This window comes from Heptranchias perlo, chromosome 5, assembly GCF_035084215.1.
Source record: "Heptranchias perlo isolate sHepPer1 chromosome 5, sHepPer1.hap1, whole genome shotgun sequence".
NCBI classification, from domain to species: domain Eukaryota; kingdom Metazoa; phylum Chordata; class Chondrichthyes; order Hexanchiformes; family Hexanchidae; genus Heptranchias; species Heptranchias perlo.
The window spans coordinates 21,221,282-21,248,896 of NC_090329.1; the positions used below are offsets into that span (position 1 = coordinate 21,221,282).

Below are 27,615 nucleotides of genomic sequence, written 5' to 3' on the forward strand. Positions count from 1 at the left end.
TATAACTTACCGTGGAGAACACCAGGGCCTTGGCTTCAGGCTCCTTCCGCTGGATTTTCTTCAATGTCCTGAGCACAGCCTCCACTTTGGTAGAATGGCTACCCTGAAACAAAAGGAATAACCCAAAGTTTAAACTTTGCACTGCGAGAATGGCTAAAGCCAGCTGTCACATTCTGAACTTCTGGTCCTGTGAGATTTATTACCTCACCATCACCTCTCTTGACCTCTCCACTGCCTCTGTGTCGTCAGACTGCTTACCGTTATCCAGTCTTGGATGAGCTGCAACTTCCTCCAGTTAAACATAGAGAAGACCAAAGCCGTTGTCTTCGGCCCCCACCACAAACACCATAACCTTGCCACTGATCCGATTCTCCTCATCAGCCCCGTCTCACACTGAACACAACTTCGGCGTCCTGTTCAACCCCATATCCGCTCCATCACAGAGACCGCCTACTTCCACTCCATAACATCGTCTGCCTCCGTCTGTGTCTCAGCCATTCTGCTGCTGAAAATCTCATCCATGCCTTTGTCACCTCCGGACTCAACTATTCGAATGTTCTCCAGGCCGGCTTCCCATCCTCCACACTCCGTCAGCTTCAGCTCATCCAATACTCTGCTGCCCGTATCCTATCCCACACCAAGTCTCGGACACCCATCACTCCTGTTCTTGTGGACATACATTGGCTTCTGGTTCTGGTCCTCAAATTCTCGTGTTTAAATCCTCTCATGGCCTTGCCACTCCCTATCTCTGTAACCTCCCCCCTCCCTCCAATGGCGGTTGTGCCTTCAACCACCTAGGCCCCACACCATAGGTCCCTTCCTAAACCCCTCCGCCTCTCAAATACCCTCACCTCCTTTAAGACTCTCCTTAAAGCCCATCTCTGACCAAGCGTATGGTCACCCTTTCTAATATCTTCTTCTTTGGCTTGGTGTCCATTTTTGTCTGATTACGTCTCTGTGAAGCGCCTTGGGACAGTTTCTTCATTAAAGGACCTCTGTAAATGCAATTTGTTGTTGATGCTTTGAAGCTCACGCATCGACACAGGGTGTAGGCTGGTCTAAGAGTGAACTGGTCCAGCAAGCAAACAGCCTAACTCATAAGTTAAAATATAATGAAAGGTGATTAGTGCTAATGCCAAAATTAATCAGAAATACATTTTGTTCTTTGCCTCCTAGAAAGTAAAAAATTGATGTATATTTGTAGGAGATACACAGAGGTACAGAGATACACGTATAATGTCAACTCTGAGAAATTTCAGATTTGTGGTGGGATGCTGCAAGATCAACTCTTTTATATGGGTCCTCCTACTTCAGTGTATTGATCCCTAATTCAGGCCCTAGCATCAAAACTTAGGTACTCATTTTTGGCAGTACTGCACTACATTAGGTTTGCGGACAGTAAATGAATGAAGAACAGAGTAAAGTTACCCTCCCCGGTGTTGCACCTAGTTTAGCTCCACTACCTCTGCTCCCACTTTATATCCCTCTTGTTTCAGGCTCCGATTTGGATAAGCCAAACATGTAAATGTAAATTAACAATGATACTAATAATATTAAATGATTTTCCAGCAGCCTCCGCCATTTGACAGAGCAGATTTTGTTTTGATCCAGGCAGCTTACTTTTACAGGAAATTCATCTTCTATGTTTGCAGCCTCGGTCGTGAACACGTAAGAGATTTCCTTGTGTGTGGTTGTTTGTCTGCAAATTGCACATTTGATAGTGCTTCGCCGAGCACCAACACTGTACTGTTCGATTATAATGGTTATGCAGTCATTGCAGAAGCAGTGTCCACAAGTCAGCACTGCCCACTGTGAATGAGAAGAGAACAGAGCACTGTGAAAGAATACAAGCTGGCACACAAAAGAAGAAACTTCGGTAACACTTACAAATAGCTGGTGGAATAAAAACATCAATTTGCTTTGTTTTGTACAATTTAATATAGGTGTCAGCCTTGGCTCATTGGGTAGCATTCTCGCCTCAGAGTCAGAAGGTCCTGGGTTCTGAGCTCATAATCTAGGCTGAAACTCCAGTGCAGTACTGAAGGAGTACTGCACTTTCGGAGGTGCTGTTTTTTGGATGAGACGTTAAACCGAGGCCTCGTCTGACCTCTCAGGTGGGTACAAAAAAGTTCCCATGGCACTATTTCAAAGAAGAGCAGGGGAGTTCTCCCCAATGTCCTGGCCAATATTTATCCCTGAACCAAGACCACTTAAAGCAGATTAATTTATCTCATTGCTGTGTGTGGCATCTTGCTGTGCGTAAATTGGCTGCCGCTTTTGCCTACATTACAACAGTGACTACACTTCAAAAGTACTTCATTAGCTGTGAATCACTTTGAACATGAGGCTATGAATGGCGCAGTATAAATGCAAGTTCTTTCTTTCTCCTGCTGAGCTTAAAGTATTGATTGGAATGAGGTACTGTTTAGTGGGACTGATGGTGACAAGGGATCCGGGGGCGGGGGAGTGTTTGTGATGCTGAGCTCAGACACTGTGGCTGGAGTGAGTCAGGCCCAGAGATAGTGATTGACCACTTGCCGTAAGTGCTGATCATCGGAAACAGAAATAACCCCCCGGAGCAGTGCTACAACAACAGGTCCGGCACGAACCACAAAACCACTGTGGGGAGTCAGGGAACAGAAAACATCTTAAAAAGAGTGCAGGTAACTGAGAAAAAGAGGGAGGAGGGAAGGGGAAATAAAATTATTGCATCTTAAGTGAACAACAACGACAACAACTTGCATTTACGTAGTGGCTTTAAAGTAGTAAAACGTCCCAAGGCACTTCACAGGAGGAATTATCAAACAAAATTTGACACCGAGCCACATAAGGAGTTATTAGGACAGGTGGGTCAAAGAGGTAGGTTTTAAGGAGTGTCTTAAAGGATGAGAGAGATGTAGGGAGGGAATTCCAGAGCTTAGGGCTCCGGAGATGAGCAAGAGGTCAGAATTGGAGGAGCGCAGAGATCAAGGAGAGTTGTAGGGCTGTAGAACAGTACAAATTCACTGTGGGAGGTAGAGCAAAAAATATTTAATAATAGAAATAACTGAAAATTAAATATTTTTGGGAATGAAGAACAAAGTTACTTGCATCTTAAGGAAGTTTTTTTGAAGTGGTTTGTACATAGTATCACACAATATTATATTTCTGTGAGTCCTGTACCTTTCAGTGTCTGTAAAGTACGTGCTATTTTTTACCTCAGTCATGATACGCTGCTTCAATAAACTTGCTGCTTTACAGCTGTCCTGTATACTAGCGAGGGGTGAACTGATGTCACGTTTAGGCGATAGCAGGCAGCAATAAACGTCACATCTCACACTACCCATTAGCAACAACATGGGAGATCTACTAGTCATCCAGAAAAGGTCAGAATGCAAAAGAGCAAACACAAATGACGCTTAAAGTTTCCCTTCATGGCCATGCCTCTCCCCATTTCTAATCTCCTCCAGCCCTACATCCCTCCGAGATCTCTGCGCTCCTCCAATTCTGGCCTCTTGCGCATCCCTGATTTTAATCGCTCGACCATTGGCGGCCGTGCCTTCAGCTGCCCAGGCCCTAAGCTCTGCAATTCCCTCCCTAAACCTCTCCACCTCCCTCTCCTTCTATAAGATGCTCCTTAAAACCTACCTCTTCACCCTGTCCTAATACCTCATGAGGCTCAGTGTCAAATTTTGTTTAATAATCGCTCACATGAAGCACCTTGGGACGTTTTTACTACGTTAAAGGCGCTATACAAATACAAGTTTTTGTGAAATATTAAGTATGTTCCCACATTACGTTTTGATAACTCTGATTATTGTCCTTGCAAAATATGCCTCTTCTGGTTTTTTGACAGGTGCAAAGTTAACACACGGGTTAACAACCATTCATGCACAAATACAGAGCGCTCGGCTTGTGAATTTAAAAAAAAACTGCATCCGATAGCTAATCACTTGAAAAAGCTTAAATTAAAATCAATGAAGGGACAAAGGGATGGGACAGGGAGTTGGTTTCGAATGTACCACTTTTGAAAATGAACCCACTGTCTGATAAGGAGTTTCAGATGTTTCATTATGAAAGTATTTTAGCATTACTGAAATTACTTTTTCAGATACACGTTTTAAATTTTTAAAAAAAAATCTGAGCACTAATTTTGATACAAACCTTTGCGGAAGCAATTTTATATAAAACCTATCCATAAATGTGTTGAATAAATGCACACATACTGCAGCCTCATACTTTAACTTCTTACCTGCTGCCCTAATTGCCGTGCACAGATGGGACAGGGGTCTGGATTGACAGTGCCTGTTGATGGATCCTGAGACTGTAAAATAAAACAAAGGATGGTTATCAAATAATACTTTAAAAAAAAATTTCCTTCTTCCTTTCGGTAAATGCAAATTGCAGTTGTTGCTGTCATTGCCATTGTTGTCCCGGGTTAGTACTAACCTAGAACCCATCGAATTATCTGCTTCACCTTGAGTTAGTACTAACCCATCAGATTATCCACGTTACCTTGAGTTAGTACTAACCCATCAAATTATCCACGTTACCTTGGGTTAGTACTGACCCATCACGTTATCCACATCACTTTGGGTTAGTACTAACCCAAGATATTACTTCACCTTAGGTTAGTACTAATCCATCAGATTACTTCTCCTTGGGTTCGTACTAGCCCATCAGATTATCTACTTTGTCCTAGATAAGTAGGTTAGTACTAATCAAATCAGATTTTTACTTCATCCTGGGTTAGTACTAATCCAGCAGATAATTGCTCTGCCCTGGGCTCTACTCTAGCAAACAGCTAGCACAGACACAATGGGCTGAATGGCCTCTGTCTGTGCTGTAAACTCCTATGGTTCTGTAGTACTAACCCATCATACCTCAAAAAAAATAACTGCACAAAACTGATTGCTGAAAAAAAACAAGAGTTACAAATGGTCTGATTCAGTGCTCTTTAAATGTGATAAATGGAAATTAGACCTGCAATCCATCCAAGACGGACTCCTGGTGGTCCCCTCATAGCCTCTTTACAGCCTGAAACATTCCAGTTATGGCTAATTTATGCTGCTTGTTTTTTTTTTAAAAAGCCATTTTTAAAAAAATCCAGCTTGACTTTACCTCTAATTACTATTCCGTGAGTCCAGTTGTTGTCAGTCTCGCAGGTTTTTTGAAAATTTAAGCATGTGTCAACTGAATTCCCCTGTCTGCCAAGTCAGGGGCAGTTTTGAATAAATCCAGCAGGTAGTTAAAACTCGCTCATCCTTTGCTGAATCCACGCTGAACTCTCCATCAACAAGTTATGTTTTTCCAAGTGTACATTCACAAAATCAGCCTGCACCATATATTAAATTGTTGCTCTATGTTTCCAGCTCTGTCTCTTGACTTTTTATAAATAATGCAAGTCAACAACTCCATTTTCATTCCACCATGCGACCACCAGGATGGTAGAAGGCGAAGTAGATGGATCTTGGCCTTTTTTCGTCCAGCAATTCCTATGTTAACCAATTTCTAATTCCCAGCAATCTTTCCTAAGGATTGTAAACAATTTCACAACACCAAGTTATAGTCCAATAAATTACACAAGCTTTCGGAGGAAGCCTCCGAAAGCTTGTGTAATTTAAAATAAATTTGTTGGACTATAACTTGGTGTTGTGAAATTGTTTACAATTGTCAACCCCAGTCCATCACCGGCATCTCCACATCTTTCCTAAGGATGTCAGTGATTCCACGTCCCTTGAGAATCGTGACCGACCGTAAACTATCTGGACCAGATATTTTGTCTCTCAACAGCCGCTGAACCTTTTAAGGCCGTATAGAATCATACAGCCAGGAAGCCTTTCAGCCCATCGTGCCTGTGTCAGCTCTCAAAGAGCTATCCAATTAGTCCCTTTCCCTGCTCTTTCCCCATAGCTCTGCAATTTCTTTTCTTTTCAAGTATTTATCCAATTCCCTTTTGAAAGTTACTATTGAATTTGCTTCCACCACTTTTTAAGGCAGTGCATTCCAGATCATAACAACTCGCTGTGTAAAAAAACGTCTCTTCATCTTCCTCCTGGCTTTTTTGCCAATTATCTTAAAACAGCCAATGAAATGTGATCTGGAATGCACTGATCGCACATGTCAGATCTCTGCCCACAACTTGCATGATATGCATTGCCATCGGGCAGGCATGGAGCACAGGAAGCTCGTGCCTACCACTGTGGGAACTTCACTAATATTATAATAGCAGCGAGCATGGGGGCTCCTGTTGGTCACAGCAAAATGCACTCTTTCTAATTTCGCCCATGTAATACACAGCTCTGGTTTCCTCATCAAATGTTGGAAGCAGTTTCAGGGCCATTATTTATAACAGCAATGGACTGTTTAGCAAAAAAAAAGAGCCAGGTTTAACAGCACTCATCGTTCCACAAATTATGCCAATTCAGTATTGTAGAGTGCCAGGCAAGAAAAAGGAGTACAAAAACCAAGTGTGAGAACAAACATTACATAGAATTTACAGCACAGAATCAGGCCATTCGGCTCAACTGGTCTATGCCAGTGCTTATGCTCCATGAGCCTCTTCCCACTCCTCTTCATCTAACCCCATCAGCATATCCTTCTATTCCTTTCTCTCTCCTGTACTTATCCAGGTTCCCCTTAAACGCATCTATGCTGTTTACGTCAACTGCTCCCTGTGGTAGTAAGTTCCACATTCTAACAACTCTCTGGGTAAAGTAGCAAACATGGGTCATTCAAGCAAACAAAACAACACAGCATAAAATCAAAGAATGGTTCATCGTTCTTGGACAGATCGAACGCAGAGAAGGTAGCCCAGGAATTCTGCTCCTCCTTTGGGCGGAATTTTGGGGCAGGATCTGCAAGGAGGACCGGAATTTTGGGGCAGAACCCAGCTCCCTACCCCACTGCTCAAGACAAGTCCAATTCCAGGGGGTGATGAGGAATAGTGGAGTGGGGGCAGGCGTTTCTTCTACCTGCCCACATCCAGTTGCAGGTCTGGGGGCGCTCCCCTACTATCCTGGGAATCCTGACAGGTACGCCTCTGATAAGCCCAATGATGCTGGAGGGCGCAGGTGCCGTTCCCAGCCACATAAATACAGTGGCTATAAGAGCAGGTCAGAGGCCTAGGTATTCTGCAGCTCTCCAGAGCCTTCCTACCACCTACAAGAGCAGGTCAGGAGCGTGAAGGAACACTCTCCACTTGTCTGGATGGGTGCAGCTCCAACACTCAAGAAGCTCAACACTATCCAGGACAAAGCAATCCGTTCGATCAGCAGCCCATCAGTCATCCTAAACATCCACTCCCTCCCGGTGCACTGTGGTTGCAGTGTGTGTACCATCTACAGGATGCACTGCAGCAACTCGCCAAGGCTTCTTCGACAGCACTTCCCAAACCTGCAATCTCTAGAAGGACAAGGGCAGCAGGCACATGGGAACACCATTTCCTGCACGTTCCCCCTCCAAGTCACACACACCATCCCCACTTGGAAATATATCGCCGTTGCTTCATCGTCGCTGGGTCAAAATCCTGGAACTCCCTTCCTAACCGCATTGTGGGAGCACCTTCACCACGTGGACTGCAGCAGTTCAAGAAGGCGGCTCACCACCACCTTCTCAAGGGGCAACTAGGGATGGGCAATAAATGCCGGCCTTGCCAGCTTCGCTCATATCCCGAGAGTGAGTTTAAAAAAAAGAGATGGATTGACTGCTATTGGAAATCTTCTTTGTTGGGCCTACTTGGGTCACATCCAGAGGGGTCAACTTCCAGTCCAGTAATGGCCCAACATCAACAGAGCAGCTTCTAAAGAAAGTTTGATGCAGCAAGGTCTTCAGCCATTGCACCCTATTGGGAGTCCTAAGAAGCAGCAAGGATCCAATACCTAAATTCCAGACTGCTGCACTAGATGGGCACCTGTGCAGTGCTACGACTGGTGCGGGCACTTGCTCCCAGTATGGTCATGACCCCGTCCCCAGGATTTGGAACGCGGCCGTGGTGGAGCCAATGCAATGGTTGGTTCTTCCGGCCCGCTGTATATTTAGTACAGAGACGGTCTTCAGGTATATCCTGCACATTCGATAAATAGCTCTCACCTTCTCCAGATTTGTGAGGTAGAGAAGTTGACCAAGCTTCTTCTGTAATTGTGATGTGGCCACTGCCTTGTCATTTAGGAGCTTTATTCGATTTTGTTCCACCTGTAAAATATGCAACAATGACCTTTCATCCAGCTATTACAGTCTGAAGTGTTCAACTAGGTGATCCCCTGTGATGTTGCTCATGGACAAAAGTAAAAAGTACATTTACTACATATGTGTTGAACTACATACATTTTATATATATTGCTGCTACCCCATTGCTTCTATATAGTTGAAGGATGCACTGTTTTATGGTGACATGAGCATTATACACTGGGCTCAACTTCCCTATTTCTGCAACTGGGTGTATATTAGTGGCCGCCTTCAGCAGCCCAGGCCCTAAGCTCTGGAATTCCATCTCTAAACCTCTCCCTTCTCCTCTTTAAGATGCTCCTTAAAACCTACTTCTTTGACTAAGCTTTTGGTTACTTGTCCTAATATCTCCTTATGTGGCTCGGTGTCAAATTTTGTTTGATAACGCTCCTGTGAAGCGCCTTATGTTGTTTTACTACGTTAAAGACGCTATATAAATGCAAGTTGGCATTGTTGTCTTGGGTTCAGCAATTAAAGGAAACTCCGAGTTCAAATCCCTCCATGGCCTCACGCCGCCCTTCTCTGCAACCTCCTCCAGTCCTACAACCCTCCGACAACTCTGCTTTCCTCCAATTTTGGCTTCTTGTGAATCCCCAATTTCCTTCTATTTGGGGCTATGCCTACAGCTGTCTAGGCCCAGAGCTCTGGAATTCTCTCCCTAAACCACTCCGCTTCTCTACCTCCTTTAAGAAGCTCCTTAAAACCTCTCTCTTTGACCAAGCTTTTGGTGACTTGTTCAAATATCTCATGTGGCTTGGTGTCAAATTTTGTATGATTATGCTCCTGTGAAGCGGCTTGGGACGTTAAAGGCACTACATTAATGGAAGTCGTCAGTGGTGGTGGACAGGTACGCATAAGGGAACCTCCCCCGTCCCTCATTTTCTTTCCATTTAAGTTAACGGATGGAAGAGCAAGTGGGCCCCCTTACAAGACTACAATCCTCAATGCCCACTTTTTATCTATACAGTGCGCCCAAGCAATAAATATATCCAGGCACAGGGAAATCTGCCCCAATATACTATACTGTAGTTTATAATTGACCTGCCACAAAGTTGCCCATGAGCAAAAAAAAAATTATGTTTCTCTTCCCTGAGCCTACAATCAAGGCTGACACTCCAGTGTAGAACTGAGGGTGAGGGTGCACTGCGTTGTAGGGGTGCAGCCTTAAGAGAACATGTTAAACTAGAGCCCTGGCCTGTCTGCCCTGGTATTTCAGGTAGATATTATGGATTCCATGCCACTGTTCAAAGAAAAAAAGAACTTGCATTTATACAGCACCTTTCACGACCTCAGGATGTCCCAAAGCGTCTTACAGCCAATTAAGTACCTCTGAAGTGTAGTCACTATTGAAATGTAGGAAATGCGGCAGCCACTATGCGCACAGCAAGGTCCCACAAACAGTAAAGTGATAATGATCGGATCATCTGTTTTTTTTTTTAAAAGTGATGTTGGTTGAGGGATAAATATTGGCCAGGACACCAGGGAGAACTCCCCTGCTCTTCTTCGAAATAGTGCCATGGGATCTTTTATGTCCACCTGAGAGGGCAGACGGGGCCTCGGCTTAACATCTCATCTGAAAGACGACACCTCCGACAGTGCAGCACTCCCTCAGTACTGCACTGGGAGTGTCAGCCTGGATTTTGTGCCCAAGTCTGTGGAGTGAGACTTGAACCCACAGCTTTCTGATTTGGAGGAGAGTGCGTTACCCACTGAGCCAAGGCTGACACCTTCGAGCAGAGAGGTCCCTCAGTGACCTGGACAACATTCCCCCCTCAATAACGCCACATGAAAAATAAACACGAGATAACTGGCCATTCATGTCATTGCTATTTGTGGGACAATGCTGGCATAGAACGGCTGCCACATTTACATGAGCAACAGCAGCTACTGGACCTCAAAATTAATTCACTGTGTGTGAACAAATTTCTATTAATGAAGGCGACCAGAGTCCTAAACAAGCTAAAGGGGGCTCAATCCCCAGCAATGGATGCTACTTATCCCAGAGTGCTGAGAGAGACTAGGGGGGAGATAACAGAAGTAAAATCACTGACTTCAATATAAATGACATGGGAGTTCCAAACAGGCTAAAAGGGCTCAAAACAAATAAATCACCAGAGAAAGATAGTTCTTAATCCCACAATGCTGAAAGACACTAGGGAGGAGGCACTGAATCATTGTGGGGGAGGCATCAGAATGGAAAAGGTAAACTGAGATTTTCTGGTTCCCTTCAATTAAAGGGCAGGACTTCTGGTCGCCATCTGCCCTCCCCCCACCCCACCCCCATTCTTAGCAGAAGTAACAGCCTCCGGGGCATTGGCGTCAGTGGAGGACTAGGCGGGAGGAGGGGTGAAAGGGGCAACCAGAGTGTTGGGGTTCCACGAGACTCTGTGCTGATAGAAAACGAGCAACAATGTTTGAAGAAAATATTCCATTTTGTCCTTCAGGCCTGTGCAGGCCAGCGGTCTGTTTGAGCTTACACGAGCAATAGAAACCGCTTCACCCCTTTCTGCCTTCCAATGAATCACTGGTCGCTTGTGAAGCACTTTGGAACCTGATAAATGCACCATACAAATTACATAGAATTTACAGCACAGAAACAGGCCATTCTACCCAACTGGTCTATGTTGGTATTTAAGCTCCACACCAGCCTCCTCCCACCCTACTTCATCTCACCCTATCAGCATATCATTTCTATTCCTTTTTCCCTCATGTACTTATCTATATTATTATTATGTATTTATTATACAAATGCAAGTTCTTTCTTTCCTTTATCACATTCAATCTCTAACATAGTCTGAATCTCGGGATACAAACACGGCTGTAACATTTCCAGCTTTGTACCTCATGTGACTCAATGATGTGAAGAACAGGAAGACTTGGTTTGGGCTCGTTTGGAAGACGCACTTGAAAGCGCTCAGTTGCCATGGCCAGCTCATCAATAGCAGAAACACGATCACGCAGCGCCATCCAATATTCGTGGAGCAACTACAGGCACAGCAAAGAACAAGTGCTTAGGGAACTGTCTAAGGATGGATTTGCCTGTTTTCAGTTGAAGTACATCAATTACCTGGATTATCGCTTTATATAATACACATATACACACACATATTTGTATTATTTAACATGCACACAAACGCACATACACGTATTGCAGAATCATAGAATTTTGCAGCACAGAAAGATACCATTCAGCTCATCATGCATGTACAGGCTCTCTTAAATCAATGCAAGTCTTTCCTTCTTTTCTATCTATCTATAGAACTATACACTTACACTCCTGTTCTTTCCCCATACCCTTTTAAATTTTTATTCTTAAATGTTTATATCCACTTCCCTATTACGGATTCTGTTGCTACCACATTTCTGGTAGAGCATTCCATAACCTAACAACATTACTCATTTAAAAAAATTCTCCTAACCTTTTCTTTTGTTGACAACCGTGCCCTCTAGTTACTGATTCACCAACTAGTGGAAATATTTTTTTCCTATTTACTTTGTCGAAACCCCTCAATTTTGCATACCTCTCACAGATCTCCTAACTTTTCCTTTGTTACAGTAAAAAGAAACTGTTTCTTTAGTCTCTCCTCACAACTAAACCCTTTCACCCCAGTATCTTAGTGATTCTCTTCTTCACCCTCTCCATGGCCTTGGCATCTGTCCTAAAATAAGGTGCACAAAACTAGACAATATTCTAATTGGGCCCTAACCAATGATTTGTATCACTCTACTTTTGTATTCTATGCCATATGCTTTTCTTAAAAAAATACAGCTTTATTCAACTTATCCTCCCACTTTTAAAGATTATAGTAACTGATTTGACCTTAGGATGGGGGCATAATAGCAAAGTTCACAGAGGGTGATTAACTGTGAAGAGAATTGTAAACAGCTTCAAGAGGAAGAAGATTAGTAAAATGAAAGACTTGCATTTATAAACTGCCTTTCACACCTCCCAAAATGTTTTACAACCAATGAAGTGTTTTCAAAAATGATTGAGGGATTTTATTGGTTGCACTCCTTGCTAGTTGTTTATTGGTAGCTGCTTGCTGCTTGTTCATTGGTTACTTTCCTGACTGGTCTGTTAACTATGGTGTGAATATGTGATACTAGAGTCAATCAAACGAGTGTGATTGATAATATGACCTACACCTTGAAGTTGTGTCATTCTGAAGTGTGACAAACAGGTGCTGGACACAAGACTTTTAATAAATATAGAAGATAGAACACTAGCTATGATACTGCTTTACAAATATTTAAAAGTTAAAGCTGTTTTATAGGCTTAACCTCAAATAATTGTGTTAAAAAAATAAACTATAAATTACAACTATTGCCAAAGACAATCAGTTTCCTTGAGGACACTTGAGATACAGGATTCCTTTCAGGGGGCAATAAAAGAAATCCTATCAAATTAACCATTGATCAGATTAGTTAGATATTTATACCTAGCTGTCACAACAAGATCCAGAGAAAGTATACATTTAATTTGTGGTTTCAACATATTAAATATTTTCCGAACTACAGCAGATCAATTTTATTACGTCTGGGAATTTTTCATGTACCTTGTATTCCTTTTTCCAAGCTTCAAACACTTCCATGAAGCTGTTCCCTTCTTCTATTAGCAAGAGGTCCATTCGGTGTGCTTTCCCAAAGGCTAAGATGGCTTTTAAGGCCCGTTCGGTCTCACTCGCAGCCCAGAGTCCACGGCTAGTGGTAGGCAAGCGTTCATCAATTAGTCCCTCCTCCTCTTCAATCATCTCTTCGAAGATTGCTTTCTGCCCCATAACACTGAAGAACACAGGACAACAATTTTTTTTTTACACACGGGTAGAGTTTATGTTTGCCCAATATAAGTGCAAGATAATAATGTAAAAGAATTAAAGTAGCTAGCTTATACTAAAAAGTGCCCAGTGCAAAAAGGGTCAACTAGAAGAATGGAATGTAAAAAAACAAGAACTGGCAGTTCTGCTGATAAGAGATCTCTATGATCAGGGAACAGATATCGCCGAGACAGTCAGTCTGCTGAATCGCAGACCCCGATGAGACTCTGCAAATGTACAAATTGTCAGCAATGTATGTCCTGTACAAGCTAATCGTCAAATCAGTCAGAACATGTCCATCCCTAGCAATTGACTTTCTATTGTGTAGATGCAAATGGTGTCACTTGAGACTACATGTTTGTCTGGGAAAAGTACAAGATGAGAAGTTTTGACCAGCTCTCTTATCAAACAAAGGAAACAAAGATAATCATGTTAACTGTTGAATTTGTTCAGGGGCCTTTGACCTTGTTACTTGATAAACAACAAACAAAAACAAAGCAATAAACACTAGAGGGCACAACTCTAAAAAGGGCACAGGAACAGAGAGATTTGGGGGTGTATGTGCACAGATCGTTGAAGGTGGCAGGGCAGGTAGAGAAAGTGGTTAAAAAAGCATACAGGATCCTGGGCTGTATAAATAGAAGGAATCTTACAACACCAGGTTATAGTCCAACTGTTTTATTTGAAAATCACAAGCTTTCGGAGGCTTTCTCCTTCGTCAGGTGAGCGAGTGTGGGATTCCATGGAAGGTTACCGCATTTATAGTCAGAGAACAATACCTGGTGATTACAGATAATCATTCCAACTGCCCGTTGTCAAGGCAATCAAAGTGTTCAGACAGACGTTACCTACAGGACCACCGAATACACAGACGGCCAGAACAAAAGACAGACAGAGAGAGAGAGAGAGAAACATCCGAAAGGAAGAGAAAGACAGAGAATGACCCGCTGTGCCGGTTGAGGCCGTCCTCATGGGTGCGGAACTTGGCTATCAATTTCTGCTCGACGATTTTGCGTTGTCGTGTGTCTCGAAGGCCGCCTTGGAGAACGCTTACCCGAAGATCGGTGGCTGAATGTCCTTGACTGCTGAAGCGTTAATAAATAGAGGCATAGAGTACAAAAGTACGGAAGTCATGATGAATCTTTATAAAACACTGGTTCGGCCACAACTGGAGTATTGTGTCCAGTTCTGGACACCGCACTTTAGGAAAGATATGAAGGCCTGGAGAGGGTACAGTAGAGATTTACTAGAATGATTCCAGGGATGAGGGACTTTAGTTACATGGATAGACTGGAGAAGATGGGGTTGTTCTCCTTGGAACAGAGACAGTTGCGAGGAGATTTGATAGAGGTATTCAAAATCATGAAGAGTCTAGACAGCGTAGATAGAGAGAAACTATTCCCATTGGCGGAAGGGTCAAGAACCAGATGACATAGATTTAAGGTGATTGGCAAAAGAAAAACTTTTTTACACAGCAAGTGGTTAGGATCTGGAATGCACTGCCCGAGGGGGTGGTGGAGGCAGATTCAATCATGGCCTTCAAAAGGGAACTGGATAAGTACTCGAAAGGAAAAAATTGAGGCTACAGGTAAAGGGCGGGGGAGTGGGTCTAGCTGGATTTTCTCTTTGCTCTTGCATAGAGCCGGCGCGGACTCGATGGGCCGAATGGCCTCCTTCCATGCTGTAACCTTTCTATGATTCTAAGGCAATCAATCTGGGAAAGATAAATCAAGTACAAGGAAGTCACACTTCACTCTAAACAAGGACACTGTAATCTGCATAAGATCAGTGGATGGGAGGAAATTCACACCTAATTGAGGCAAAGACACAGCAATCTTTGTAAGAAACAAGCCGTTTGAAGCCAAATCAAGCAAAGACACTCAGTCTGTGCATATTAGATGAGATTCAGCTAATGCAAGGGTGGGTGTAGCCAACAAAAGTATAAGGAAAAGTATAAATCAAAAAGCACAAAAGATCTAAATACAGCAGAGAACGAGATCTACTGTGCTGCGCTGCTGTCCAGGAGACTTGGAACCGGGTAATACCAAACTTGTATTCTGTTGTTGTCACTTAAATACTGTGTGTATTGATGATTCTGCTGATGTTATACCCAATTGGGACTGCCAAGCGAATTATTGGAAGGGTAACCTCGGCCCACAAAACAGTACCCTATCTCAACATAAAGTAGACACTGTCTCTCGGTAGGATTTCTATTACCCCTATATGAAGAGCACTTTTTCCATGTAGGATTTTTATTGCCCCAATGTGGACAAACCCCAGTTACATATGTCCAGAGAGCTTAGGCACAGGTTTTCATAGCCAAGCCTTAGGAACCCCAGATGTGCACGGGGGCACGGCTGAAGTTCACCAGCTAAAACCATGGAGCTTACTGCTGCAGTAAATTGGTAACTTCCCCAACTATTGTCCAGCCAGGGCTACCCTACTTACTAAGGATTTGCCTGCAGTGTTATCTGGAGTCAATCGGGAAGAATCCAAGCCTCCAGTGACAGTTCTACCTCGCCAAGCTTGTTGTTTGATCATCAACCGTGCCCTGGAATTCAGGGGGCCTGTCTGGCTCCGGTATTGGATTACCAGGTCTGCCTTTGGATTTGGTTCCAAACGTCCATCGCCAGACATTTAATTTTGGAGCTACTTCAACCCCGGAGAGACTTTTGCCGACTCCACATGGGGGTAGTCACCAGATGGTCATTAGACAATCAATAAGCATCGGTTTGAGCCCTGGCTGGGGGAAAGCAGGTACCAGGAGCTCCTCACGAGCAGCTGAATCCACCGTAAAATGTGGGATGCATTGCTCCCGTCTGCCCAATCACAGCATGGATACATCCAAACAACAACAAGTATTTATACAGCACCTTTAACGTAGTAAATCATCAAGATGCTTCAATGAGGCGTTATCAAACAAAAGTTGACACGAGGGAGAAGAAGGAGGATACATTAGGGCAGGTGGCCAAAAGCTTGGACAAACAGGTAGGTTTTAAGGAGCATCTTAAAGGAGGAGAGGTGGAGAGGTTTAGAGAGGGAATTCCAGAGCTTAGGACCTAGATGCTGAAAGCACGGCCGCCAAAGGTGGGACGAAGGATGTGGGGGTGCGCAAGAAGCCAGAGTTGGAGGAGCGCAGAGTTCTTGGAGGGTTGGAGGGCTGGACGAGGTTACAGAGATAGTGAGGGGTGAGGCCATGAAGGGATTTGAATAAGAGGATGAGATTTTTTTTTAAATTGAGGCATTGCTGGATCGGGAGCCAATGGGTCAGCCAGCACAGGGGTGATGGATGAACAGAACTTGGTGCGAGTTAGGATACGGGCAGCAGAGTTTTGAATGAGCTCAAGTTTACCGAGGGTGGAAGATGGGAGGCCGACCAGGAGAGCACTGGAATAGTCACATCAGGAGGTAACAAAGGCATGGATGATGGTTTCAGCAGCAGCTGGATTGAGGCAGGGGCGGAGACGGGCGATAGAACAGAGGTGGAAGTAGGCGGCCTTAGTGATGGAGAGGATATGGTCGGAAGCTCAGCTCAGGGTCAAATAGAACACCAAGGTGCAAACAGTCTGCTTCAGCCTGTTGATATGCATCAGGGAACAGGTCCTGCCATACTGTACCCAGACAAAGGCTCCACCTAATGGAGGGGAAAGAGGATAAAATCCACAACGAATATTACTCCTTCCAAGATTAAGTACTTGCCTATGCGAGAATAGCTTGGATTCGTATTCTGTAAATAATTCATCTGCCTTACAGAATTGACAACTGCAAAACAAAGAAAGAATAAGAGGCTTGTTCAGTATTCCATGGGGGAAAAAAAACATGTATCCTCAGAATGGTTGACTACTGTACAACATGAACAACTACAACAGAAAAGAGTTATCTCTCCAGGACAAGCTAAAATACAATGAGATAACTGCACATTTGTGCTTTTGTAGCAAAGGCCATTCATGTACCTAAAGGGTGTTGGATTATTCAATTATTCCAATCACGTACCTGGGACAACGGCCCTTTCGTGTACCTGAGAAATGGTTGCTTCATGTTCCTGAAACAACGGCCTATTCGTGTACCTGAGAAATGACCAATTCATGTACCTGGGACAACAGTCCTTTCATGTCCCTGAGACAATAGCCCATTCATGTAACTGATCAAATTCTTCAGTTATAGGTCAGGTTAGATAGTCTGCACAACTGGGAAATATGATGCTAAAAAGTAGAAAACCTGATTTTTTTTTAGCTGGAGAAACACCAACAACATCTTGCATTTATAAAGCACCTTTAACATTGAAAACTTCCCGAAGGAAGAGGAAAAAAATGATAAAAGCAATATAAGAACGGAGCAACAACTGCTGTTATGCAAGTCCTGGCCGCACATCTCCCACTTCTAAAATCATGATACCATTTTTCTTACTGCATGTTAAATCACAGTCTCCCCAGAACCAATCAAGCTGGCTTAATCACAAGTATCCATGGAAGGTGCTGACGATGGCATTTTGTCCAATAGCTGTTCTGATGTTGGTTTGCAACATCAAAACCTCTGTCGGTAATTCCAATTCTCATTTAATAAACATTCCTATTTATAAATTGAAGCATTAGCTCTTCATTATAACAGCAATTCTTTTCCCAAAAAATCTTTCTCTGCAGACACCCATGAGCAGCTATCGCACAATAGAAACATTTTATGAATAGAGGAAAGAACCAGTTTTGCATTGCCCATTGCCCATTGGCAGATAGCCAACTACAGCATTGCTCAATGATACCCACTTGTTCAGGGGAAATCGGACAGGGCGAAGATGGCACACTGTGGCGATCTGAATTGCTTCTTGTGATGGAGGGCCCTCCAGATTCTTCACCGAGTCCTGCACCATCTTTTGGGATTTCTTCAACTCTTCTATCTGCACTGTCAGCACAAACTGCAGGCCTCTGGAGTCCCGGAATCTGGGTGTACAAAGTTAACTGTGGTCAACACAAATAAGGGGCAACATTTTCAAGTTTGTCATTATGCCTTTTAGGTGATGAAGAGTTCATCATATCAGAGCTTAAACTGCAGATTCAAAAAAAAATCAAATGCTTACTGCGTAACAGTTAGTGAAGTTTAGTTAGGGAAGTTTTGGTGTAGCAGTTAGTAAAGTTTAGTTAGGGAAGTTTTGATGTAGCAGTTAGTAAAGTTTAGTTAGGGAAGTTTTGGTGTAGCAGTTAGTAAAGTTTAGTTAGGGAAGTTTTGGTGTAGCCGTAAAGTTTAGTTAGGGAAGTTTTGGTGTAGCAGTTAGTAAAGTTCTATGCAAGATCTTTGGGGGTTAAGCACTATGTAAACAAGGCTTCAAATGCGACTCTTGGAAACAATCTTGAAACATTTCTCCTTTAACTTTGTATGCAACAATTGGTGAGAGAAAGTAGTGTTTGATTGTTTGATTCCAATAGCCTCCATTCCTGTCCTCCAAACAATCAGTTCTGATGAAAGGTCATCGACCTGAAATGTTAACTCGGTTTGCAGATTGTGGTTGGACATATTCTGGGAGGTTTCATCATAAATGTTCAAAGAAAATGAAAACAGAATTTTTTTTAAAAAATGATTTTTCTCCCAGGTGTTGCTCGTAGCAGTGTCCTGGAGATTAATCTTCAATTCCTGGAGACTCCAGGCCAATCCTGGACAGTTAGCAACCCTACTCTCCACAGATGCCGCCTGACCTGCTGAGTATTTTCCAGCATTTTCTCTTTTTACTCCAAACAATTTGATTGGTGAATGCGGACAACTGTCATATACAGTGAAAAGAGCTGAATTTTCTTGTGAAACACTACTATCAGCTTAAAACGCTGAGGGCTGGTATGTAGGTCCCCTTGATTAGAATGCACCAGCATGAAAGAAAGAGTGTAACAATTATATATTGGACAGTGTGCAAATTTACTTACTTTTCAGCCATGGAGAGTTTGCTGGCTTGCTGTTTGTAGCTGGACGAGAGTTCATTTTGCACCCTCGTCACCAGTTCTTCATCCAGATCAGCTTGCATTACACACTCAATGATACCCAGCCACCAAGGAGCCCCAAAGCGAATCTGTTGACAGGGCACAAAATGGAAAGAGAAAAACATTCTAGTATCTCAAGGTAATGGTCAGCTATTCCATCTATTTCCCAACTTTCAAAAGCCAGAGGTGGGTAATACACCAGAGGAGAGTAATAAGCTATGGCGCTGGGGACTGAACCATAGAGAGGAGTAATAAATCATTCAAAACAGTAACACACCTTAGGTGTGAGTACTAAACCTTAGAGGTATGTAATAAACCATTTAAAACAGTAATAAACCTTAGGGGTGGGTACTAAACCATAGAGATGAGTAACAAACCATTCAAAACAGTAATACACCTTAGGGGTGGGAAAAATAAACCTTGGAGTGGTAAGAAATAATGAACACATTTTTCATCTGTGACATCAACTGGAGAGCTAGAACTGCTTCTTCACTAGATCTTTGGCCTGTTGTCCCAGCAACCAAACCCCTCCCCCACTTGTATTTTTACTAATCTGTCATACAACTAGTTACACTTTCAGCTCCATGATTTATTCTCTCAATTAGTCATTAAAAAGTAACTTTACATTACAGACTCTTAACAGTAGCACCTCTAAGCAGCTCGGTGTCCACTTTAGCCTCCTGATACTTAACGGTAGATTTTGTCCATCTGCTCCCCAGCATCTGCAGCACCACCACCAAGAGGGTGCCTGCTACTGCGAGGGAGGAAAGAGTTGGCAGAGCTGCAGCAAACACAAAAGGGCAGCCAGAGAAGCCCTGAAGTAGTACTTTAAAAAAAATTGCAAAGTCCTCCAGGAGCAATGGGACTGCTGAAAAGAGGATAAAGGCCTTAATAGGGGGAACAGAATTCTTGTTGCATAGGACTGTTTACCCGCCGCCACAGTACAGGACCATTTACCCGGCGCCATCCACCACTACATTTCTGCAGCAACCAATCTGCTCAATCACACCCTCACCTCCACCTTTGATGCTCTTGTCCCCATTAAAACCATTACTCTCTTACTCTTGTTACTCCTCCCATTGTTCTCGCAACTCCATGTTTGAACCCCTCCAATCATCAGGTTTTCGCCCTGCCACAGTATTGAAACAGACCTAATCAAAATCACAAATGACATCCCATGTGACTGTGACGATGATAAACTATCCCTCCTCGTCCTCTCGACCCATCTGCAGCCTTTGACACGGTTAACCACATCATCCTCCTCCAACGCCTCTCCGTCGTTCAGCTGGGTGGGATGGTGCTTGCCTGGTCCCAGTCTTGTCTATCCAGTCATAGCCAGAGAATCACCTGCAATGGCTTCTCTTCCCAGTCAGTTACTTCTGGAGTCCCCCAAGGAGCTATCCTTGTCCCCCTCCTATTTCTCATCTACATGCTGCCCCTCGGCGACATCATCTGAAAACACAACATCAGTTTCACAACATCTACACTAACGACACCCAGCTCTAACTTACAACCACCTCCCTCAATCCCTCCACTGTCTCTCATTTGTCGCACTGCTTGTCCGACATGGATGAGCAAAAATTTCCTCCAACTAAATATTGGGAAGAGCGAAGCCATTTTCTTTGGTCCCCACTGCAAACTCCATTCCCTAGCCACCGATTCCATCCCTCTCCTTGGCCACTGTCTGAGGCTGAACCAGCCCGTTCGCAATCTTGGCGTCGTTATTGATCCTGAGATGAGCTTCCAACCCCATATCCGCTCCATCACCAAGGCCGCCTACTTCCACCTCCATAACATCACCCGTCGCCACGCTGCCTCAATGCAAGTTGCTGTTCTTGGCTGTTTACCTGGTGCCCTGGTACGGGGCTGTTTACCTGGTGCCCTGGTACGGGGCTGTTTACCTTACGCTGAAGCTCACGGATGTTCTGCTGAACTAGATGCAAAGCCTGATGTGCTGTAGAAACTTCAGAATCTGATTTGCTCATGTAGTGCTGTTTAAGTTGCCCAGCCTGTGTATGATGAGACAAGAGAAGCAATATTACAAATCATATTTATACTAGCATTTAGCAAATCTTGCCAACCTACAACAACAACTTGACTTTATATAGCATCTTTAATATAGTAAAACGTCCCAAGGTGCTTCACAGGAGCGTTATCAAACAAAATTTGACACTGAGCCACATTAGGAGATATTAGGATGGGTGAAAGAGGTAGGATTTGAGGGGTGACTTGATTGAGGTGTACAAAATTATGAGGGGCCCAGATAGAGTAGACAGGAAGTACCTGTTTCCCCTAGCGGAGAGTTCAAGAACTAGAGGACATAGATTTAAGCTGATTGGCAGAAGGATTAGAGGGGACATGAGGAAAATCTTTTTTACCCAGAAGGTGGTGGGTGTATGGAATTCGCTGCCCGAATTGGTGGTAGAGGCAGGGACCCTTAACTCTTTTAAAAAGTACCTGGACCTGCACCTAAAGTGCTGTAAGCTGCAGGGCTACAGCCCGGGTACTGGAAGGTGGGATTAGAATGGGCACCTGGTTGTTCTTCAAGCCGGCGCGGACACGATGGGCCGAATGGCCCCCTTCTGTGCTGTATCTTTTCTATGGTTCTATGATTTAAGGAGCGTCTTAAAGGAGGAGAATTTAAGAGGCAGAGAGGTTTAAGGAGGGAATTCCAGAGCTTAGGGCCTAGGCAGCTGAAGGCATGGCCGCCAACGGTGGAGCAATGAAAATCGGGGAAGCGCGAGAGACCAGATTTGGAGGAGCACAGGGATCTCGGAGGGTTGTAGGGCTAGAGGAGGTTACAGAGATGGGGGGGGAGGCCATGAGAGATTTGAAAACAAGGATGAGAATTTTATAATCGAGTTGTTTCCGGGCCGGGAGCAAATGTAGGTCAGCGAACACAGGAGCGATGGGCGAACGGGACTTGACGGAAGATAAGATACAGCCGTTGCCTATCCTTCCCAGTACCAGACCACATATTCCAGACCATCTGATGGGTGATGGGCTGAAAGCACTTTCTCCTAAAGTTACCCGGAGATGTTTGTCGGTCAGATCTCCCTCTGTGGAACCACATCATTACCAGAGGCTCACCAGGGTACATCTCAGGTAGGTGGCTGAAAAAAAAAAATCACACACCATGGTACTGCCCAAAGTTGACAGCTCTGATTTTGTGCAGTACCACTCTGCCAGATAATAGGAGCAATGTGGGTGGTGTCCTGGAGCTGGAGCTACCTGTGCTAATGCAGGAGTCAGTGTACCGGACTGGTCTGGGCACTGATCTGGGAGCCTCTGAATTGGGAAACTTGAAGACCAGTTGAGCACCCTGGCAGAACCAAAATTTCCCAAGTAATGCTGTCTCCTGGGAGAGATATAAACCTGTGGCTAGTTCCTCTCCAACACCTTAAAGCAATCAAGCACGTTCCAGGCCTTGGTCGCCTATGACACATCCCGATCCAAACTAAACCACCACTCACCCATCTCTAGCTGGCAATATCTTCTTAAGGTGTCAGCCCTGGCACAGTTGGTAGTGCTGTCACTTGAGTCAGAAGGTTGTGGGTTCAAGTCCCATTCCAGAGACTTGAGCACAAAATCCAGGCTGACACTCAGATATGACGTTAAACAGAGACCCCATCTGCCCTCTCAGGTGGACATATAAGTTCCCACGGTACTGTTTCGAAGAAGAGCAGGGGAGTTGTCCCTGGTCTCCTGGCCAATATTTATCCCTCAACCAACATCACTAAAAAACAGATTATCTGGTCATTATCACATTGCTGTTTGAGAGATCTTGCTGTGCGCAAATTGGCTGCTGCATTTTCTACATTACAACAGTGACTACACTTCAAAAATACTTCATTGGCGGTAAAGTGCTTTGGGACGTTCTGAGGTCATGAAAGGCACTATAGAAATACACATTCTTTTTTTTCCTCAATGGAAGCGGTCACGTTCCCTTGTAAAAGGAATACTGCAACCTCATACTCGCCACATAACGCAGAAATGTGTTCTTAAGATCAATCACTCTGCCAAAGGAAATATTCACGACATCCAACCCAACTATTTGCCTATGGGTTTTATTGGCTAGACCTCTAATCCTACCATTCTTATCCATTGCAACTGACCTATCTAACTATATCATTTAAAAAACTGCAATCACATCCCATCTAAGCCCACACTTCAACAGGAAAGACTGAACAGGCTGGGGCTCTTTTCTCTAGCAAAGAGAAGACTGGGGTTGACCTGATAGAGGTCTTTAAAATTATCAAGGGATTTGGGAATAGAGTAGAGGTAGAGAAGATGGTTCCAATTGGGGGAGTCCAAAACTAGGGCCCATAAATACAAGATAGTTCTAATAGGGAATTCAGGAGAAACTTCTTTAACCAGAGAGTGGTGAGAATGTGGAACTTACTACCACAAGGAGTAGTTGAGGCAAATCGTAGATGCATTTAAGGGGAATCTAGATAAACACCATGAGGGAGAAAGGAATAGAAGGATCTGCTGATAGGGGTAAATGAAGAGGGGTAGGGTTAAATGAAGAGGGGTTAGAGGAGGCTCGTTTGGAGCATAAACACCAGCATAGACCAGTTGGGCTGAATGGTCTGTTTCTAAACTGTACATTCTATGCAAAGGACCCTTACTGTCAGAACCTATCCTCAGAATCAAGAGATGTAAGGTTTGAGGGGTCATTTCTCAACTTCCCCCTAATGGCGGGAAATGTTACCCACACACTGGGGATGCACATCAGGAAAGCCCACTCTTTACCTTCCATTAAAACGAATGGACTGAAAACCTTGGGCAGTATGCCTCCAATTTCCTGATACGTGTGGCCAGCAAGTGAGGCTTCCAATCGGTAGCTCAAACTCAGAAAATCCCCCCTTTCAACAACGTCTCGGTCACCGCACCCACTCCAGGGCCTCAATACAAAGAAGTTACAACACAGAAACAGGTCATTCAGCCCAACCGGTCCGTGTTGGTATTTACCCTCCACACGAGCCAATAGTCCTAATCACATTTTCCCACATTACCGATCAGAAAATTCTGGCCAGTCCTTCAAGCCCCCATTTAATTTAGTATCAGAAGTGCATTAAATGGGGGCAGGAAGCTCCAACCAGAAACAAGCAAGAGCTTTGTTGTAATATTTAAAAGGAGGTTGTGGCAGTGCCATTTTATTGTGTGTGCAATTAGTGCACGCTCTAAACTGAGCAATCAACCTGCCCATGGATGATGGAACACGATGTATAATCCATGCAGTACGCACAAGTTTGTTTAAAGAGACCAGTGAGAAAATTCAGGAATACAGGAACAGGAGTAGTTCATTCAGTCCCTTGAGCCTGCTCCGCCATTCAATTAGATCATGGCTGGTCTGTACCTCAACTCCATTTCCCCACCCTGTTCCCAAAGCCCTTCAATACATTTTCCTTCATCCACCTATCAACTCCTATCAATCTAATCTTGGATGTTGACTTAGTTTCTGCCTCAACCACTAACCCTGAAAGTGAATTCCACAGATTCACAGCTCTCTGTGAGGAAGTTTATCCTGCTCTCCGTTCAAAATCTCTTACATTTAATCTGGTATCTATGGTCCCTTATTCTTAACCCTTCAACTACTGGAAACAGTCTGTTTCTATCTACCCTGTCCTATCCTTTCATCCTTGTGGACAGGAAGTGCACATCAAATATAAGATGTTTAATAACATATAGATAGATAGGTAGAATGGTGCAATATGTAAAACAGTGTAGATAGAAAACCTAACATATACTGCCTTGTAATGTGTAAGGGATAGTTTTGTGCCCCCAGCAGGGAGCAAGGATCAGAGAAAGGACTACAACAGTGCAGCCCCGATTATCCATGCTCTCCATGAATCTGGCTTCCTGCTAGGAGTTTGTTTGTGGAATTATCCCTGCAATGGTCGGCGTTACTCGTAGTAAGTTGGCGGATATGCTGTTTCACAAGGAGAGGAGCTCTGCACAATGCACTGCTCTGCTGCTAGGGTGTGTCTAATCTAGCCTGTTCCATTAAGGCCACAGGTCCAATTGCTGTATGCACATGCTGAGGTGAATTAGAGGTTTGTAGATTGGCAGCTGGTTGTAAATTCACAGCTCCGTGTTGAAAGAAACCAGCAGCAAAGGACTGGCTTTCTTTCTCGTTTTTAAAAAAAAACTTTTCTGAATGACAAAATGTGACATCTGATGATTTATTTTCCGATTGGTACTGCCCAGTTTTCGGAAGGAAATGGACATTACGGATCAGAAAATTCTGGCCAGTCCTTCAAGCCCCCATTTAATTTAGTATCAGAAGTGCATTAAATGGGGGCAGGAAGCTCCAGCCTGAAACAAGCAACAGGTTTGTTGTAATATTTAAAAGGAGGTTGTGGCAGCGCCATTTTATTGTGTGTGCAATTGGTGCACGCTCTAAACTGAGCAATCAACCTGCCCATGGATGATGGAACACGATGTATAATCCATGCAGTACGCACAAGTTTGTTTAAAGAGACCAGTGAGAAAATTCAGGAATACAGGAACAGTAGTTCATTCAGTCCCTTGAGCCTGCTCCGCCATTCAATTAGATCATGGCTGGTCTGTACCTCAACTCCATTTACTTGGCTTTGCGCCATATTTTTAACCAGGTACAGCGAGCAAATTTAGACAAAATACTACAAGTGCAGACAAACCACAACCTGATGTAGTATTCTGCTCTTTGTTTTATACATAATCATATAATCTAAAGCCCTATTAGCTTTCCCTGAAGCACCGTCACTCCACTTATGCACCTTTAACGAGCGATCAACTACCCCCCACAGGTCTCCTTCCTGACCCGTTTCTTTCAAACGGTGCCCCTGCATGGTATGGACAAGCCTGCAGTTGCCTGACTCCATGTATATGACACTGCATTTGTCCGCATGACATAAGCCACACACAGGCCCATTCACTAAAATTAGCCTGTAGCCTGTCCGTTTGCTCCCATCATCAGCAAATTCAAGAATGGTATGACTTAAGACTACCTCTAGAGCTTTGTGTGATCGTGGTCCGTACCATAGGTGGAGTTTAAATCCATGAGCACATAAGTTGACATTCCAGTACAGTGCTGACAGACTGCTGCACTGTCAGAGGAGCCATTTTTCAGACGAGATGTTAAACCGAGGCTTCGTCCGCCCATTTGAGGACGAGCGGGGAACTCCTCCAATGTCCTAGCCAACACACCTTCCTCTACCAACACCACCAAAAGCAGAATAACCGGTCATTTATCTCGTTTGCTATGCGGGAATTGGCTGCCGCGTTTGCCTACGTGACAACAGTGCCCACACTTCAAAAGTAATCCACCGGCTGTCAAGCTCTTTGTGATGTGAAATGTGTTATATAAATGCAAGTTCTTTCTTTCCACGTGTCCATTAATTTGGATATATCTTGGGTTTTCTGATTTTGGATTTATCCATCAATGAGGCAACAGCACTAAGAACAGCCCTTTCCAAACCTCCAGACACACGGGACAAAAGCAACGAGTACGAAACGTGTACGGAATCGAGACTCTGAGGCCTGCAGTGCTAGGGAGCTTGGGGCCACTTCCGACTCCGGACAGGTCACTCCCGCTCCAGAGTCATTAATCAATTTAACAAATGTTAAGAAGAAGTATTAAAAGAGAGTGTGTCTTGGCGCAGTTAGCAAGCGCTGGCCCCTAAAGGAAGGTGGGAACGTACTTCTTCTCGAAGCTTGTGATCTCGAAGAGTCGGAGGGATCCCTGGGTGTTTCGCTTCCAGCATCTCCATAAGGTTGTGGGTGGCGTGGAGTCGCTGGAAAAGAACAACATTTCAACCGGTTGGTAAACAAATAGTGGGGCTGTTTGAAACCTGCAACAACACAGATCAGTATGGAGCTATAACATACTGCACAGCAGAAATACAAGTTGAAATCCAGATTGGTCGACTTACCTGTAAAGAGTCTGTTTGCAGTTTGTCTTTATGCTCCTCAGATGAACGCAGAACCTCTCTGTAATATTCAGCTGCCGTTACGAACTCGCCTGTAATGTATAATTATTATAAATACAGGTGGGGGTCAGCCTCGGTTGGTAGCACTCTCTCCTCTGGGTCAGAAGGTCATGGGCTCAAGTCCCACTCCAGAGACTTGAGCACACAATCTAGGTTGACACTCCCAGTGCAGTACTGAGGGAGTGCTGCACTGTTGGAGGTGCCATCTTTTGGATGAGATGTTAAACCAATATTTATTGCTCAACTAACACCACTAAAACAGATTTTCTGGTCATTATCACGATGTTTGTGGGACCTTGTTGTGCAATTGGCTGCTGTGTTTCCTATATTACAACAGTGACTACACTTTAAAAAGTGCTTCATTGACTGTAAAGCGCTTTGGGACACCCTGAGGTCGTGAAAGACACGATATAAATGCAAGTTCTTTTTTTACTTTAATACCCAAAATATACCTTTTAATTTGAGCCAAAGTCCATCTATCTATATAATTAAAAGTTATGGTACAGCAACAGATCTATAGGTAAGACAGAGCACCATGTAGCAAAATAACTTGATTGTCTCAAACATTGTACTGATACAAAAAAAAATCTCACCGAATCACTATTAACTGAAAGATCTTCATTGGTTCAAACATCGTTAAGGGGATATTAAAAAGCTACC

General features: G+C 43.9%; 1 protein-coding gene across 1 annotated transcript in view; it reads right to left on the minus strand.

The window, feature by feature from the left end:
* shprh (SNF2 histone linker PHD RING helicase) overlaps positions 1-27,615 on the minus strand; it is a 95,175-nt gene that overhangs the window by 14,269 nt on the left and 53,291 nt on the right. The window contains exons 17-28 of the mRNA XM_067984073.1: positions 26,899-26,987; positions 26,668-26,760; positions 20,881-20,988; positions 18,926-19,068; positions 17,780-17,953; positions 16,719-16,781; positions 12,762-12,987; positions 11,047-11,190; positions 8,071-8,172; positions 4,232-4,303; positions 1,621-1,809; positions 11-103 (exon numbers count right to left, since the gene is read on the minus strand). Coding sequence (XP_067840174.1) covers positions 11-103; positions 1,621-1,809; positions 4,232-4,303; positions 8,071-8,172; positions 11,047-11,190; positions 12,762-12,987; positions 16,719-16,781; positions 17,780-17,953; positions 18,926-19,068; positions 20,881-20,988; positions 26,668-26,760; positions 26,899-26,987 — 1,496 coding nt within the window. The remainder of the gene's footprint in view (positions 1-10; positions 104-1,620; positions 1,810-4,231; positions 4,304-8,070; positions 8,173-11,046; positions 11,191-12,761; positions 12,988-16,718; positions 16,782-17,779; positions 17,954-18,925; positions 19,069-20,880; positions 20,989-26,667; positions 26,761-26,898; positions 26,988-27,615) is intronic.